The 16,657-nt window shown below is 41.3% G+C and overlaps 3 protein-coding genes across 6 annotated transcripts in view; 1 reads left to right on the forward strand and 2 right to left on the reverse strand.

The window, feature by feature from the left end:
- Positions 1 to 1,910, reverse strand: part of ndst1a (N-deacetylase/N-sulfotransferase (heparan glucosaminyl) 1a) — a 42,877-nt gene extending 40,967 nt beyond the window's left edge. Inside the window, exon 1 of one of the 2 annotated variants that reach the window (XM_044205406.1) lies at positions 1,697 to 1,910. The gene's annotated coding sequence lies outside the window, so the exon portion shown is untranslated. The remainder of the gene's footprint in view (positions 1 to 1,696) is intronic. The other variant, XM_044205403.1, reaches the window with a different exon arrangement.
- A 2,114-nt stretch (positions 1,911 to 4,024) lies between these two features.
- Positions 4,025 to 10,469, forward strand: rbm22 (RNA binding motif protein 22). The gene is made up of 11 exons (XM_044205413.1): positions 4,025 to 4,176; positions 5,527 to 5,580; positions 5,687 to 5,716; positions 5,852 to 5,984; positions 6,105 to 6,205; positions 6,676 to 6,848; positions 7,098 to 7,298; positions 7,478 to 7,642; positions 9,075 to 9,163; positions 9,388 to 9,516; positions 9,714 to 10,469. Exons 1-11 carry the CDS (start codon positions 4,123 to 4,125, stop codon positions 9,866 to 9,868), a joined length of 1,284 nt encoding a protein of 427 aa, XP_044061348.1. The 5' UTR covers positions 4,025 to 4,122; the 3' UTR covers positions 9,869 to 10,469.
- On the reverse strand, positions 10,385 to 15,504 carry LOC122880371 (myozenin-2). Of its 3 annotated transcripts, none has more exons than XM_044205415.1 (6): positions 15,349 to 15,504; positions 14,676 to 14,760; positions 13,435 to 13,598; positions 12,778 to 12,859; positions 11,921 to 12,104; positions 10,385 to 11,119 (listed from the first exon to the last, which is right to left on the reverse strand). In XM_044205415.1, exons 1-6 carry the CDS (start codon positions 15,487 to 15,489, stop codon positions 10,936 to 10,938), a joined length of 840 nt encoding a protein of 279 aa, XP_044061350.1. In that variant the 5' UTR covers positions 15,490 to 15,504; the 3' UTR covers positions 10,385 to 10,935. The 3 variants fall into 3 exon arrangements, with proteins under 3 accessions (XP_044061350.1, XP_044061349.1, XP_044061351.1); XM_044205414.1 differs by having other exon boundaries at positions 12,706 to 12,859; XM_044205416.1 differs by having other exon boundaries at positions 12,706 to 12,859; positions 14,676 to 14,764; positions 15,349 to 15,483.
- Between the last annotated feature and the right edge of the window lie 1,153 nt (positions 15,505 to 16,657).

The following is a 16,657-nucleotide window of genomic DNA, read 5'->3' on the forward strand; positions in this document are numbered from 1 at the left end:
GTGGCAGCCTTCATCAACTGAAAGCGCTAGATCACAGCATGTTTGGCAGCCAGTGGGAGCAGTCAGATGGAGGGTTAGAACAACCAGACAAACAGTTGGCACTGATAAATAGAACACAACTTAAGATTCAGCTCTCCACAAATTTGAAAAACAAATGACAGCAACCACACTCTTTTTTTTATATCTAATCTGAAAATGGAATAAGCCCTACATGTTTTTTTTAGGGTTTTTTTTTTTTTTTTTTTTTTTTACAAATGATGGGTGGAACATGTGATAAACAACACATGGCTTGGGAATAGCAAAAGTGTGAAGTATTGGTCAAATAAATTTCATGAAACACAAAAGCACGACAGCACTTTTCAGTTACAAGAGTCTTCTGCAGCTGAGGCAAAATGCAGGGAAAGTCCTTATGACTTTGCCAAATACATTCTGAGCGTGAGTCATTCTCCTTTAGTAATCTCTTACTCACATAGGTGCACGCTTGCTTGCTCGTGCACACAACACACCCCAAGGCAACAGATTTCAGGCAGGTCTGGGCTGCCCCTTTTTTGCTACAGCGCAGAGTCAAGTGTTTTTTAGTATTTAATAGATGCAGCTATCTCGGTGGAGACATTTGCTATGTCTTACACAACAAAGAGTAACAAAGCAGCCTCATACAGTAAAGACATATCTGATTTAAGAAAAGACACTGCATAATTGGCGCATTGTGCAACAGCCACTATGCCACACATAAACAAAATGTTAAAAACACTTCAAACTGGATGTATGTCTTTGTTGACAGTGCATCCCCAAACCATCCTACTTTTTCAAAAATTCTAATTGGAGAATGCTATGGCATAGTCAGCGTCATCCTTTTTGTGCCCCCCCCACAAACAGAGTTTATGGTCAGGACAAAATAGTTGTTAAATCATACTGAGGGGCACTATTTGTAATAATCAGCCTGCAGATGATTCCTACAGGTAGCTATAATAGTCTGATGCATCATCTGTCATAACAGAGCCTGCCTTCACTGCTGATAATTAATCCAAGTTCATTTGGATAAATTGAGTAATGTTAAAGCAGTCGTTCCATTCCCATAGTGGTCTTTTATCCACCTCTGTCATGTGCTATTCGATTAGGTGGCAGACAGTCATATCGACCTTTAATTATAATTTGCACTCAAAATCGTTTGGCATTTTCATCGCAAGAGACATATTAAGAGAGTGTAACATTTGTGTTTAAATTCCTACATTGTTGCAAAATTGTTAAAGCTAACTTGAGGCGAGCATTTGACAGAAGTCTGTACATCGCAGCTGCTACAAAGTTACAAAAACAAGTTACCCGCTCGTCGCTGGTGCCGGGGCTGCATTATGGTATCCGCTGGATAAAGGAATTCCGATATTAAATCACAGACAAGAGCAGCCGGACACAGCTCTATCCTGAGCACAAACTTCGACCTGACCCGCTTCACAAAATAATGTTAGCCTCCTTTCTCTGCTGCCATACGGACGAGCTGAGAGCCTCCACTATATCGCCGGGGCTTTATGTTTCCAGCCGGGGGAGAGTCAGGCCGAAAAACTGGCCTCATTCTCCGTCTGCGTCAGACAACGTTCACTAGCCTGGCCTGGGAGACCGAGCGGCGGGGCTCTCGGTCGTGTACCAAACATGTGAGAAAACACAGCGACGAGACGTGTCGATGTTGTGTCGATGTACTCACCTTGTCTGGGTCTAGGTGGATTTGGGACAACACAGTCCGGTTGGGATGAATGCGGGATTGAAGCACTCTGGGCGCATGTTGTCGTCGTCGTCGTCGTCGTCTCGGTTTGCCGTCGGCCGTGATGTGGAAGCGGCACAGCGGACTCGGCTGGAGAAATCGGGAAATCTGAGAATGCCCCTCTCTTTCTGCAGCTCTGTGCACCGGCAGTGACCCATAACTGTCGACAGGAGGCGCCAGCACGGCACATATTTTGTCTGATATGCGCATACATGCACAGGCCTATAACTCCTCAAAGAAATCTCTGTAGGACCTACGATCATATTCCTGCAGGGGTGTATCTGCATCCGTGCTCTTCAGTAGTGGGATTATTGTGACCTTGATGTGCTACTCTACTCTAAATTTAATTGTGCAGTGATACTGGGATTACCCTGAAAGTTTTTATGATTCCTATTTGATGATTGTGATTAGTCACCACACCATGCAGATTACAATACACAAAAGGCGCAAAATAAAATTATTTTGTATAATCAGTGTTGCATCAAAGGGCACTGGTCTTGTAAACTAAATCTCTGTTTCCTAATTAAACAATCACTGCAGTATTCCTAATATATTACTACAAGTACAATGTCATTGTGACCTTATAATACTCAGGGTACTGCTATCTAAGGAACTATACTTTTATTGGATATTTTCATTATCCTATGATAAGATTTCTACTGGAATATTTCTAAATTATAACAATATAAATATATAATATTTATGGCAGTGATTATTGCTACAAAGAATGGGCAACAAACACCATCAGTCTTGAATTCCATAGAAAACTGACAACTGGCTTTTACCAAACATAGTTTCAGGACAAATAGCCTATAATGAGTTTGAAATATAAATATGATTCCAAATGAACAGCAATACATAAACTGCGCATGAATGAGAACTAATGTCACAGTGTACCACACAGGAACATTTAATATCAACAGAACCATCAACTCAGAACTAAGAATATAATTTCATGAATGAAACTCAAACATGGAGCAACTGTGAGGTTATATACCTACACGTCCTCTGACCTTGGGACTCATGAGGTTGGTGATTGTGATTAAGAAGCGGTTAAATCCAAGACAAAGCCCTCCTTTAAAATACGTGGCTTTGGCAGTCTCATCCACATCACATGATACAGAAAGATAGGGTCACACGACTCATTAAGACAAAGAAGGCCATGAAGGTTTAGTTTGGTGTCTCACTAAACATAGGGCAATACACACAGACTGTGCACCCAGCTACATCAAAGGTGAGCATTTCATTTTCATTTGGAAGTAGCCAAAAAGGACAGCAGACTTCCTTTTCTGACCTCCTGAATGGCAGCTGCACTGTGAAAGAGTTGCCAGCTCTTCAGGCCCCTACCTAATCCCTGTCCTTTGACTCCACAACCTCACCCTGACCTTAAATAAACATTAGGGGCTTAATTCCCATCTGTAATCTCAAACATCCTTTGCTCTGTTAATTGGAGTTTCACACAGCAAAGACACCCTGACCTGAACTGGAACAGGTGGATAGATAAACTGTAAGTGGACTACCCAATTGGCTTATACAAGCTCAGTCTCTCTCTCTCTCTCTCTCTCTCTCTCTCTCTCTCTCTCTCTCTCTCTCTCTCTCTCTCTCTCTCTTTCTCATTCACACACAGTAGTGGAAAAAGTACTCACATCCTTAATTAAAAGTAGAACTAACAGAATGTAAAAACCTTAAAATAACACAAAAAGTACAGAAGCATTATTATCAAAATGTACTGTTGTACTGTACTATTATTTTTTTTATTACTGATGCATTACATATACATTAACATTTTGACATTGTAGCTGATAAGTGTGGAGCTGTAAGCTTACTTTATTACTGTTGGGTTGTATATTAAAGAACACTGCATCATAATTAAGCTGATCATATGTTTTCTATGTAAAATCTTGATCTGCAAAGTAACTAGTAACTATAACTGTCATAAGTGTAATTGAGTAAAAAGTTCAATGTTTGCTTCAGAAATAGTGGAGAATAAATATATAGTAGCATCAAATACAATGTTCAGTGAAGTACAAATACCTCTAGGTGTGCAAAGAGTAATACTAGTACATGTGTATTACATTCCTCTTTCAGAAAACACACATATACACCTGTCCACCTAAACTGCCGATACTAGAGTCACTTAGCTAAAGCCAGTATTGCTACTTCCTTTATATATTTCTTATATTCGCTATATTTCTTATCACGTCTTATACTTATTTTTTTCTTAATTATTATTATTATTATGTCTGATAGTTTCTTGAAATAGGGCGACACCCTAAGGTGAAACGTGGCTCTTTGGCGCAGTGCATTGTGGTCTGACACCTTTCGTGTAGTCGTCGGTTGTTTGGGCCGTTTGGCTCACACTCTGCAAAATGGCGACGTCCCTGGGATCCAACACGTACAATAGACAAAACTGGGAAGACGCGGTACGTTTAATCGGCATTATAGTTTACAGGGCAGGGACTATGGGAGTAGTTAAAACACAATAATTTCCAGCTAAATTCGAGGAATTAATATGCTCATAAAATCTGCCAGTTTGCCACTAATTTGGCGGTTTTGCTTGGTAGCTAGTTAGCCTCCCGTTAGCTAGTAGTAGAAGCGTGGTTGCTACCTTCATAACATGTCTAATTCATAAAACATAACAGTTTCATCTGAACCCAGCCACAGTGAGCTACCAGGGAATGGACGACAATATCCGAGATTGACCTCAAAAACAAACAATCTTGCTTAATTTAACCGTAACATGTTTTGTGCTAAAGTTAGCTATCTAAGCTAACCAAGGCTAGCACTAGCAGGCTAACAATAATAAAGCTAACGACTTTGCGTTAAGTAACGCTTGTTAGCGTTACTTAACGCGTTCAACGTTCAACTCATAACTGGGCTATGCAGAACCGAGCCAGTCCGGCACATCACAATATTGTTGTGCTGCTGTTTTGGATTTGGTCCTCGGCAATGTAAACTAGTATCGTAAAGATGGAACTGTAACGTTGGCTTAGCAGGCGCTCAGAAAAGGACCATATCCGCGTGCCTGACAGGTCAATCTTAACTTTATATTACAACTCATGGACGTATCAGAAAAAATGGACTTTGTTATAAACAGCTCTAAGTTATATTCAATTCTTTTTGAGCCGTGCTCGTTGTTTGTCCGTCATCATCATACAGACATCGTAGCTTAATGGAAAAGTAACTGATGTAACCTTGCATGTGAGCTAAATTGAAGTTGTCATCATATCTATCAAATCTTAACCCTTCAATTTACTGTTTGCGCATCAAACAACTGTATTTTGAACCTCTTCAAAGATCAACAACCCTACTATATAAGGCAAGAAATCAGTTTCCTCTCTTGAGCCATGACACAACAGGGCCTTTAGCCAATGTTGGTTTTATCAAGACATCAGAATCTAAACTTTGCAACCCAAGACTATGTAGTTGACGTTTGAGCCACAAGAGCTGCTTATATTTAGGTGTTTGGCTGATGCTGTCAGTGGAATGGATTAAGGCAAGGTCATTTTCAGCAGCTAGCACTTGGATTGAAACAGCATACTTCAACAGATGGCAAAGTAGGAGTGCTCACGTCCCATTGCACTCCTTGTATTCACACACACAACCTCGCCAAAGTGCCCACAGCAGAAAGTAAAACCAAGAATGTAGGCCAAGTTACTGCTTCAGATAACTTGCATCAGAGGACTGTTGGATGAATGACGGATATGGGGATGAATAACAGACATGGCGCTTGGTTTTTACTAAATTAACATCTGTTTTCCTTTGTCTTCCAGGATTTTCCAATTCTGTGTCAGACATGTTTAGGAGAAAACCCCTACATCCGTATGGTGAGTGAGCATTACTATGTTAGCATAATGATTTGGATGTTATTTTCTTCTAATGTTGATACCAACAGGTGCGCGGATTCAAATTTGTTCATGCTTGTTTTTACAGACCAAGGAGAAGTATGGGAAAGAATGCAAGGTACGTTTTTTTACAATATACTTGTTTATGCAGCACACAACACAGTTTAGCTTAAACTTGTAAGGCTATGTTCTATGTAAGAATATTAGAAAGTTAGATTGATTTATATATTATTTTTCATTCTTTGCCCATCAGATCTGTGCTCGACCTTTTACCGTATTCCGATGGTGTCCAGGGACACGAATGCGTTTCAAGAAGACAGAGGTCTGTCAGACCTGCAGTAAAATGAAGAATGTTTGTCAGACATGTCTGCTGGACTTGGAGTATGGTGAGTCTCTGCCACTGACTCCTTTTGTATTTTGTAATTGGCCTGTGTAAATTTTTTATGGCTCGCTGAAGCATATAGCTATGTGAGTTTAACCCACTTGTCACAACTTGTGTTTTACAGGTTTGCCTATCCAGGTCAGAGACACTGGGCTGTCAGTTAAAGATGAGGTTCCTAAGTCAGATGTGAACAAGGAGTACTACACACAGAACATGGAGAGAGAGGTATAATTGCTTTCTGAATCAGATAAAAAATGTTTGTCTGTTTTTTTTAATGTGATTTTCATACAGCTACGATTGCTAAAACTAGCTTGTCTGGATGTCCTGAGCACTTTTCTTTGTCCCAAATTTCAAGTCCTTATACTTGGCCTACACTGTACTTATATTAAAACTAGTAAAGCAATTTAGATATGTTTGATACCTGGATATTTTTGCATTAAGGAAATATTACCTGCATTACAGCTTTCCTTTACATGTTTCCTATAATATTTTGTATTGTCCATGGAGAGAGGAGAGTCACTGTGAAATTGTTGTGGCAGCAAAGTTTGGACAGGGTTTAGCTTGTCTTTATTTTCACAATGAATAAAATACTGGGAGTGAATGCAGATTTTTAACCATCAGTAACACTTTAGACGTTAAAGTTGGGATTTTTTGTCATTGATCCTATGTGTCTCTTTGGACCTCTGTGTTCTTAGATAGCCAATTCTGATGGCACACGGCCGGTGGGCCAGCTAGGTAAAGCACCCAGCTCTAGTGATATGTTGCTGAAACTGGCGCGGACCACGCCATATTACAAGAGGAACCGGCCGCACATCTGCTCCTTCTGGGTAAAGGGAGAGTGTAAGAGAGGGGAGGAGTGTCCCTACAGGTGAGTGACACTTCATAAAAGAAGCTACAGTTGCAGTTCCTTAGGGGTCAAACTTGGCAGTGTGTGCTGGAGCTGATTGTTATCTTGATTTTTGTATGTATGAAATTCATTTATTTTTGAGTACTTATTACCATATGCAAAATAGAAATTGGTGTGTTATTATGGTTCAGTTTGACTTCAATTTCCTTATATTCGTTACAGTTGTTGTACTGTCAGCATTAAATCATTCTGGTTTTTCTTGTCACACAGGCATGAGAAGCCCACAGATCCTGATGATCCTCTAGCCGACCAGAACATAAAGGACCGTTACTATGGCATCAATGACCCAGTAGCTGACAAGCTGCTGAAACGGGCCTCAACTATGCCCCGACTGGACCCACCAGAGGACAAGTCCATCAGCACCCTCTACATAGGTGGTTTGGGAGATACTGTCACAGATGGAGATCTCAAGTAAGGATTTCTATTTCATGACAAGCTCTTTTACAACTTCCTGTGGCCATCGAGAGTGGGTTTTACTCATTTTGTAAATATAGTAGAATGTCATTTCATTGACATAATGGGACTGTTAATTTTTAAAGCCTTACTTCCAGTGTTTGGGGTCTATTGGACATTTATCTGTTTTATTGCAGGAGTCACTTTTACCAGTTTGGTGAGATTCGCACCATTACCATAGTCCAGAGGCAGCAGTGTGCCTTCATCCAGTTTGCCACGCGGCAGGCAGCTGAAATGGCTGCTGAGAAGTCCTTCAACAAACTCATCATTAATGGACGAAGACTCACTGTCAAATGGGGAAGGTAAGAAGCTGATCGCAAAGTTACAAGTTCAGCATTAGCACGTGTGTAGGGTTTTTAAAGGTTCAAGCACCGAAGGGGCTAAAAGCCTTTTATGTTTGTGCCAGTTTTTTATTATTATTATTATTATTATTATTATTATTTGTTATCTGCTGCTTTGGCTTAAATTCCCTTGCGCTGGAATGAGCTAGAAACACGAAACTTGGCCTAATAAGTGGAAATGATGTGCCTGTGCTTTTACAGAAATATGAGTCCAATCGGACACATAGTGACGCTGTAATTAAGGCCTAAAAATGCTGTTTTGAACAGGCCGTGCCCCTCGCTCCGTAAGTCCAAATGACTTGAAATTTCTCTCACAAGTCCAGCTCAATGTGCTCTACAAAAAAAGGCACCTTGGACCACTAAAGCCTGCCTAACTAGATTTTCCGCCATTTTGAATTTTTGACCTCTCCTAAACCGTAGGTCTGATTGCTACCAAATTTTAATCAATCGAATCTTATCAAAAGTTGTATAAAGTTTGTGGATATCTTATTTAGTTTTCAAGGTATTGACCAATGAACTTCAAAAAGGGCATGTCTCAGCACATAAATAGACCAAAGTCAACAACTGTTGGACCAATCATCACAAAACCAGGATATATTCACAGAGGAACCTGAAATATGCCCTGAAAGTTTCCTTCAAATTGACCGCTAGGGGGCGCTACCTGGGCAAAAAAATGTGTGGCATAACACGAATCAGACTATCAATCCAGAAATTGTTTGGTTTCTTCATTCTATTTGTGAGAATGCAAAAAAGGGAGATTTCACTGCTTTTTTCACATCTAGGCCACATTTTACCAGGTCCAGATCAAAAGGTTTAAACTTCTAACAGTCTGTGTTGGCTTGAACCCCGGAATTGCCGCTTGCAGCTATATTCTTCAATTGTGATGATTATAAAGACACGAACACTGAACCCACTTGAGTCCATCCCAAGATTATATTGTCACGGCTGGGAAGCAGATCAGTATGTAAAATAGTCTCTTCGAATCTTCTGAATCACACGATACACTTTTTTACTGGTATCCAAGTCTTAAGACCTCCTCCTTCCATCCTTATTCAGGCTAAGCGGAGCTTCACATCTCCTCCACTTGGGAGGAGATTTATAGTGATAATTAGCTTATTAAACGCTGTGTTCAGAGAGCATGTGTGTTTGAAAGTAACAGCCTGGAGTAACGCTACCATCACAGTCACAACTGAAAGTAAGCTACTGACTGCAGTGCTTTTAAAATATTATTGCAGACACAGTAAGAGCTTTACCAAGACAAAGAACTTGTGCAGGGCAGGACACTAATTTTCTATTCTCGACACAATTCTGCTGCTGCACACCCTTCAGTGGTATTTAACAAAGTAAGTGATAATAAAAAGAGATTAATAACTTATATGGTTTGTCTGTTTAGGTCTCAGGCAGCAAGAGGGAAGGAGGGCATCAAAGATGGTGTCAGTGAGATGGGCACCAGACTTGATCCTGTACCTGGTCTGCCTGGAGGTGAGTCTGCAAACACAGGCAGAGTGGGAATTTGTGTGTGCACGTGTGTATGCATAGTGACAGTCACGTGAGAGTAATTTAAAGTAGTATTTAATGTCTATATTATGTCAGTAGTTGTTGATTCTTTCTCTTCTCTTATTGGTCATATATACTCAATTATTGCTGCAATGTATTTGTTTATTATGTTTTGTGTTTTTTTTCTTCTATTTCTCTTTGTGTTATAGCTCTTCCTCCACCACCGGCTTTAGATGAAGAGGCTCCTGCAAACTACTTCAACCTGGACCCTGGCACCTCTCCTGCTGTCATGAACATTGCTCTGCCCCCACCTCCAGGCATCAACCCGCCTCCCCCAGGTAAAATCATAACCTTGATTTAATAGATGCTACTTATATCACATACAAAATATCAAAACTAGAATAATCATTAAAAATAATCCCATTAACTTTATACTATTATTAACGTTGGTAATCCGTTAATAAACAATCTAAACAAAGTGAGAAAAGGTAGATGCCTAATGCTGTGTTCTCTTTCTTTTCATTTGCTCAATCAGGTTTTGGCCCTCCAATGTTTCACCACATGGGTCCAATGGCTCCACCCATGCCCCCTCCAATGAGCATGAGACCTCCTGGTCAAATCCACTACCCCTCCCAGGATCCTCAGCGCATGGGTGCCCATGCTGCACATGGCTCACGCCATGGTGAATAGCTGCTAGGGTGAAATCATACTGTGATTAGGTGTCATTCTTTTCCTTGCGTCAAACCTTGTCAGCTGCTTTTACTTCAGATGCTGTCAGTGGGCCTGAAACCCGCAGACTACTTCTGGGAGAAATACACTGCATAGAAAGTTAGTTATTTCTTACAGGAATACATCTGATTTATTATGCCACCTGCAGTGCAGTGAATGAACTGAACGGAGCACCATCTGTCTCTGGAGAGACGACAACCAGGATGACAAGATGACTTTATCACTTGCAGTTAAAAAGCACCAGAACAGCATCTGAACAGTGGTTTTAACATGGTAAAAGACTTCAAACATGAGAGTACTAGCCAATGTGAGCAGGGCCATATGGTTTTTACAGGCTCCTGTGGTTTTGGAGCCATTGTACATATAAAAATGTATACTGTAGGTTAAACTTGTATTTGTAACATCGTGCAAAGTATCACGTGGAGGAGAATTCTGTTAATTTTCAGTTAAATTGACTTTTTTTTATTTGACACAATATTCCACAGCATAATGACTTAGTTTATTGTAATCCTTTCTTTGAATGTTTTTACTTGCCATTAAAAAGACACAATTTTGTCATTGATCATCTCAGAGTGCATATTATTCATTAATACTCACACTTTTTTAACTGTTGTAGAAGAGCAGATATCTCATACTATCGTTCTTAAACAATAGGGGACAAACGGATAAAAATGTAAAGCCGCAGTGTGAAAGGTAACAGATGGAGACTGGATGGATTTGGGGGGGTAAGACATTGATGGGATTGGATACTGCTAAGGGTGACAAAAAGGAAGGATAGGTAGAACTATTAAGCCTGTTGCAGTATTGTCCTGTACTGTGGTAATGAACTGTTTCCAGCATCCTGAGTTTGCCTCAGCTGTTCAAACCACTCAGCAGTAGCAAACGACTTTATATATCATGCAGGAGTGTTTTTTTTTTTCCCTCTTCTCTCCCCTGCAGTGCCCACTGATTAACAGAGGGATCATCTTTGTAGGAGAAGAGGAGCAAGCATAGGTCAGTGCGTCAGTCTTTAGCTGATGAGCCCTTTTTCATAGTTCATTAGATTCAGGGCAGTAATCAATTCTCCATCCCTTGGGTGCTCTGTTGAAGTTGGGCCGTTGACACATGCGGTCCAGAGCGATGCTGGGCAGTTGCTTGGATTCCACTGCCTCAAAGCTAATCACTGGTATCACCCTCTTGCTGGCTGTAGTTCCCCCGAATGGCATGGCAGATCTGAGAGACAAAGAGAAGCAGGCTGAATGCATTGTGTTTCTGGCAGAACATGACCCTAGGTAGCATATGGCTCAGACTCTTTCCCATAAAGGGGGAAAACGTTTACATGACACATGATACCCAGTCTGGTCATCGCTCTGATTTTAAGTGGTCCTGTTAACGGGGAAAAACCACCCGGAATTCAGGATGACTCAAACTGTGTGTGTGGGTGAACTCAACCTTTTCTACTTCTGTTGACTTCAGATTTAATTGCATTGCAGTTTCATAGTGATCTTAAGGGTGTAAACAGATCCCTCCACAGGGGGTACAGTTCCAGACTGGCTGGCAGAAACCAAGTGATTGACATCCTTAATTGAGTAAAGTCTGAGTTTGTCTTTCATATATTCTCCCTTTTCCCATCTGACCAAGCTTAACCTTTGTGCTGGCGTGATGCAATTCCTTGTGTGCCATGGGAAAGGTGATTCCCTTTGTGCGTAATCTGTCCTGGGGGGGCGCGGGGGCAGGGGCAGGCATTAAAAGCTCGCAGCCCTCCCCAATGGATCATCTGTCAAGAGCCAGGGTTCAAAATAACCATCACGTAGCCACACTCCAAGGAGGTGAAAGCCAGAGACTGGATTTATTTTCAAACTGTGGAAACATGGCGTGGAGCCGAGGGAAGAGATGTTTGTGATGGATAACATGTTTAGGTCATGTCTATTTGAAGATGGGTGGCTCTCGATGCCTGTGCTTCCAACTGAATAGGATTTAACAGTTCATGATTTATTTGGGGGAACTGAGTAATGACTGGAAAAGCAGATTTACCTGTTGAAGCACCTGTAGTTGGCAGGCTGTAGTCTTTGTGGGAGCTGGGGAAGCTGGGTATTGAGGGCGTTCAGGAGCTCTTCGCTGCCTCCCAAAGCTTCCCTCCACGGGGACCAGTAGGATTTGGGGATTACTGTTGTGTTGAACTTCTCATGAGGAACTTCCTTCAGAGGGCCAGAATATCCTGACAGAAGCAAAGTCTAATGTCAGTGGGTACAAATGACATGCCACTGTGAGGAAAGTGAAAGCTGTGTTACTTTAATACTTTTGAGTAGTCAGCAAAATAAGGTCCCCTGTGTTGAGAAAAATAGATATTCCTTGGGATTGAAACCAATTACAAAACCCATTAGATAACTTCAAAAAAAGCAAGCCCCTACCAAGCACAAGCAGATCTAATATACATATAAATCTCTTTGATGTTACTCTTGTCAACAATAGGAACTACAGTAATTAGATCTCAGTGTGAATCCCCGATAATAAACACAGCTTAGCTCACTGTCAGTCAGACTGTAAGCAGTGCCTTCTGACAGGCCAAAATACACAACAGCACTCAGCAAAGATGGTTAAAGATAACTGCTTTCTGCAAACTGCCAACTCTCCTGGCACTGAGAATAATAAAAAGCAGTTTATTTGCTCAATACATTTCCATATGAAAAGTGAACACTAGCAGATGAAAGTGATATACAGTGTCCATGCATTGCCCAAGCGTTTGGCATTGCAGTGAGCTAGTCCTATGGCAGTGACAATCTGCGGCAATCCTTTCTTCAACATGCGTTACCATTTACCTGGAGCGAGGACATCAGGACTGCCCTTCTTTGCTACAGTCTTCTGAAGGTTCATGACCAGGCTATGCTTACCAGGGATGGAGAAAGCCTGGTTCTCTTTTCCTCCCTGTGGCTCTGAAATGATCTGCAGGGGAGGAACGGCCTCTGGATGGACCTGGAGGATGATGTCATCTGGGTTATCTCAGCTTGGGTTTGAGACTTTTTTTCTTAACAGAACAGCCTGCATTACAAACTTGGATGGGTGGGGTATGAAAGAAGTAAGCTGAACCTCTGCTGCTTCGATATCCTCCATTCTTTCACAAATCTGTCTCTTGTGGACCTGCCAACTTCATGAAAGTGCAACGCTAAATTGCTGTAACATCTCTTCTAGGGACAAGGGTCATTGTTCTTTAAGGATATTCCTGTCTGATTAATTTTATTTCATTTTTTAAATGTCACTCATTCATCAAGGTGGAAACACCTCATTTTGCACATGCAATTATTGAGGTACGATGTTAAATGCCTGTTGCTGTACTCCAAAGAAATGAGACAGCAGACACAGAGAAAGGACAGAGAAGAGTCAGACTTCGCTGGCCATTAATTACAGCTGTTTGATCAATCCGGCACACTAATAAGCTGTCATTAAGCATTAACTACATGTCAGAAATGCAGGTACATCATTTTGGGTATGTAAGTTGCAGTTCAGGGGATATGACTCTGTGTGCTATGCGCCAACTCTCAGTTCCTTACATTGCTGGTGTTGTAAGCATCATTGGCAGCGTTCTCCAGTGTGAACCTCTCGACCCTCCTCTGCCTCTCCTGAAACATGCGAGAGCCTCGATTAGATGGAAGGTTGAGTTCCTCCATCATCACATCCTTTGGAATGCTGATCTTCTTCCCCAGGTTCAGACCCTCTGACACAATGTGACAGACAAACGGAGGTGCTTTAATAAGTGATTATGTCTAATATCCCTATGCATATTCAAAATGGCAGTATCACAGTTGTGAAATCTATTTGCCGCAGGTTTTTATGCTGTTTGGCAGGGCATCAGGTGACTAGGTGACTCAAATTCTGCATAAATATATAATGACATCTAGTTGTTAGTGCAAAGGCAATGATGACAGCTGCTTCCAGACATTTGGAAAGAGAAGGAAAGTAACACAGACTAATTAAGGACCTTTGGCAAATCTTAATGTCTCCGCTGATCTTCTTGTTTCTGTGGACTTTAAACAGCTAAGGGGTACAGATATAAAAAAGCCATACCGTGTGCAGCATCACTAAGTTGGTATCCGCACAGCTTTTGCTCAGGGTCTCTTCTCGTGTTATATCATGGCACAGTGGAGGGTCTGAAATAGCCTCGAGATGATGTCAAGGGGTGCGTAATGTTTGTTGTGGTCCAGGGTTGCATGGGTAACTGGGCATATAAATAGGATCTCTGGATGAAAGACTCATGTAAGAGCGGATGGCGCTCTTTCTCACACATGAAAAGTGTTAGGAGAAGTCTGGGCATGTGTCACCCTTCAGGAGCTGTCTTTGATCGGCCTGTGTAAAATTCGGTGGTGGGAGTCACATTTTGCTGAGTTTAGGGGACTTGATTTCAAAGCCTAGCTGGCTGACAGCGCTGAAAAACAACTGGGATGGTCCCTGCTGGAATGTTTGGAGAATTTCAACAACACACTGGCACTCTTGGGATTTGGGTGTACCACGCTGCTAGTGTCTCCAGGCCGTGGGCTAACACACTTTGATATTTGGCTCAGTTACATCTAACAGCCCGGCTGTGATCACCCACTATGACAGTTTGAATATACACACAAGAGCATATGCAATATGTAAACCAGCACGTAAATACTGTATGGAAAACTGTATTAGTTAACATACACTAAACTAAACTAATACATGTTTACTTCCAAATATTATATATGTGTATGTCAGTTCAGTCTCAGTATGACAAACAAAATCAAATCAATGTATCCCCCCCATCCAAACTTACCTCTCCTGGCCTCCTTAGACAGAGCCTTAGCCTGCAGCATCCTCTGCTTAGTCATGTCATCTTGGCCTGACTGCATCATCATCATCTTCCTCCGATGGACACATGTGAATTATTATAAGGATTTTTCTAAATTGTAGTTTGTTTTATAAAACTTCTACTACTTTAATATATCACTTACCGCTGTAAATCTCTTTTAGTACGACTTCTTATTTAGTGACAAAAGCAAGTAAAACACACTTCTATAGGTTTCCTGTACACTGTAAAGTTAGATATATCACAAGTCCTCAATTATAAGTCATATTAAGGGCACCTCCATTTTGTTGTGGTTAAATTACTCCAGTCATATCATGTGTTTCTCCTTCGTGGTTCCAGGCAATGCCTTTTCTGATATGTAGCTTAAGTTTCTAAAATTAAAATACTTATTTACTTACTTATGTGAACTTTTTTTGCACGTGAAAAATCAAAAGTGTCACATTGCAGCAAAACCACAGTGCATCTTAACATTTTAAAGCTGTCTCTCCAGCATCATTGAAATGTATGATTTTATCAGTTCCCCGTTTACAGTTCATTAAAGGACCTGAGGCTTCAACAGTCAGACTGTAAGCAGTGCGTTCTGGCACTGCTTATTGTGACAATAATAAATGCTTACACTCCCCCTCACCTTAGCCCTTACCTGTGTGTCCTGCCTGTCTGAATGTCGGATGTTGGAGCTGCTCTGGATGGTCGTGTGGTTTATCCGCACTGGAGCTGGGATGCTTCCACGCTCCACTCTGACACTCCTCAGCAGAGAAGGAACAGTCTGTATAAAACTCATCCCAGGATGCCTTGGGTGCTTACCTCACTGGGTTATTTTAGCAGAAGGATAAGAGAGTGAGGATGGAGGGGGGGGGGAATAAAGATTTACATCCTGACCTCAAGCCTCTTTGATAATAAAAATCTGATCCCCTGATAACAGCTGCTGTCCAGACAGTGACACTGAGCTCTCAGAGAGGCCAAGCATCCAACCTCTCCACTGCAAACTTAGACACACACAAACACAATCTCTATCTTCTCTCTTCCGTTTCTACCATCTGTACCAAATGCTTTGTAACTACTCTGCCATAAACACTCAGATGCTTACAAACACACCCACCATGTGTTTCCCATATACAGACAGTTTTATGGGATCAGCTGTAAAATTGATAAGGTTGCTGCAATCAGAGGTTGCGATTTAGTTTTCCAGTTTGGGGTCAAAGGTTAAACTCTATAGCAGTTTGCTCTTCCATTTTTGATGGTGTGAGACCTTTAACGTCCTTTTCTTTCACTCTGCTGTGAGTTATGGGCATTCTACATACCTCGCAGTTATTCAGTAGTGTAAAAGATTGTAATAAATAACAATACAGTGTTTTTGCTACTGTGTTTTCATTTATTTGCTGGCTTACCAACTCCTGAGAAACTCCAGTTGTGAATTCTGCATTAACTCGCATTTTGTGTTACACTAGCAGTGATGCCCTTTAACTTTTTATTTGGTTGCCCTTTTTGAACTCAAGTTAGTCTTTATCAAGCAGCTTTCCCCCCCACAAATTGATTCATTGAGCTCAGCAGGAGCCTGGAGGGAAAAAATATTTTCCCTATCCCTGTTGAGATTGGATATCGATTTCGCACCTGCCCTGCTCCACAATGCCACTATCCCCCCAGTGGGAAGCCTCCCAGCCTCTGAAAGAAAATGTAGAGTCATCCTGAGTCACAGAAAATCATCTGCAGACACACAATTGAAGTTGAAAAGTTGCTGCACATTAAGGGTTTATTTGAGAGTGTTTGTTTAGTAGGAAACGCTATTTTGCTTTATAAAAAGCAACCAGAGTAGGTTAGTAGCCTCCTTTTAACAAATAATTCCAGCTTTAGTGTAGCGCTGTATCACACAGAGCCTTAGTGATTAGAATCAATCTGTCACCTGCAGTTTATTCAAACCTGTGGCCTATTACAAATAATTACAAATGGAG

Source organism: Siniperca chuatsi, linkage group LG8 (genome assembly GCF_020085105.1).
Source record: "Siniperca chuatsi isolate FFG_IHB_CAS linkage group LG8, ASM2008510v1, whole genome shotgun sequence".
Classification (NCBI taxonomy): Eukaryota; Metazoa; Chordata; class Actinopteri; order Centrarchiformes; family Sinipercidae; genus Siniperca; species Siniperca chuatsi.

Excerpts from the sequence above, each read along its gene's own strand:
- LOC122880371 (XM_044205414.1), bottom strand. The coding sequence starts at position 15,489 with ATGAGTTTTATACAGACTGTTCCTTCTCTGCTGAGGAGTGTCAGAGTG. Across the intron at positions 14,761-15,348 it reads CAGACAGGCAGGACACACAG|ATGATGATGATGCAGTCAGG; the intron begins GTAAGGGCTAAG and ends CATCGGAGGAAG. Across the intron at positions 12,860-13,434 it reads ATGCTTACAACACCAGCAAT|GTCCATCCAGAGGCCGTTCC; the intron begins GTAAGGAACTGA and ends ATCATCCTCCAG.
- rbm22 (XM_044205413.1), top strand. The coding sequence starts at position 4,123 with ATGGCGACGTCCCTGGGATCCAACACGTACAATAGACAAAACTGGGAA. Across the intron at positions 6,206-6,675 it reads CACAGAACATGGAGAGAGAG|ATAGCCAATTCTGATGGCAC; the intron begins GTATAATTGCTT and ends CTGTGTTCTTAG. Across the intron at positions 9,164-9,387 it reads TGTACCTGGTCTGCCTGGAG|CTCTTCCTCCACCACCGGCT; the intron begins GTGAGTCTGCAA and ends TTTGTGTTATAG.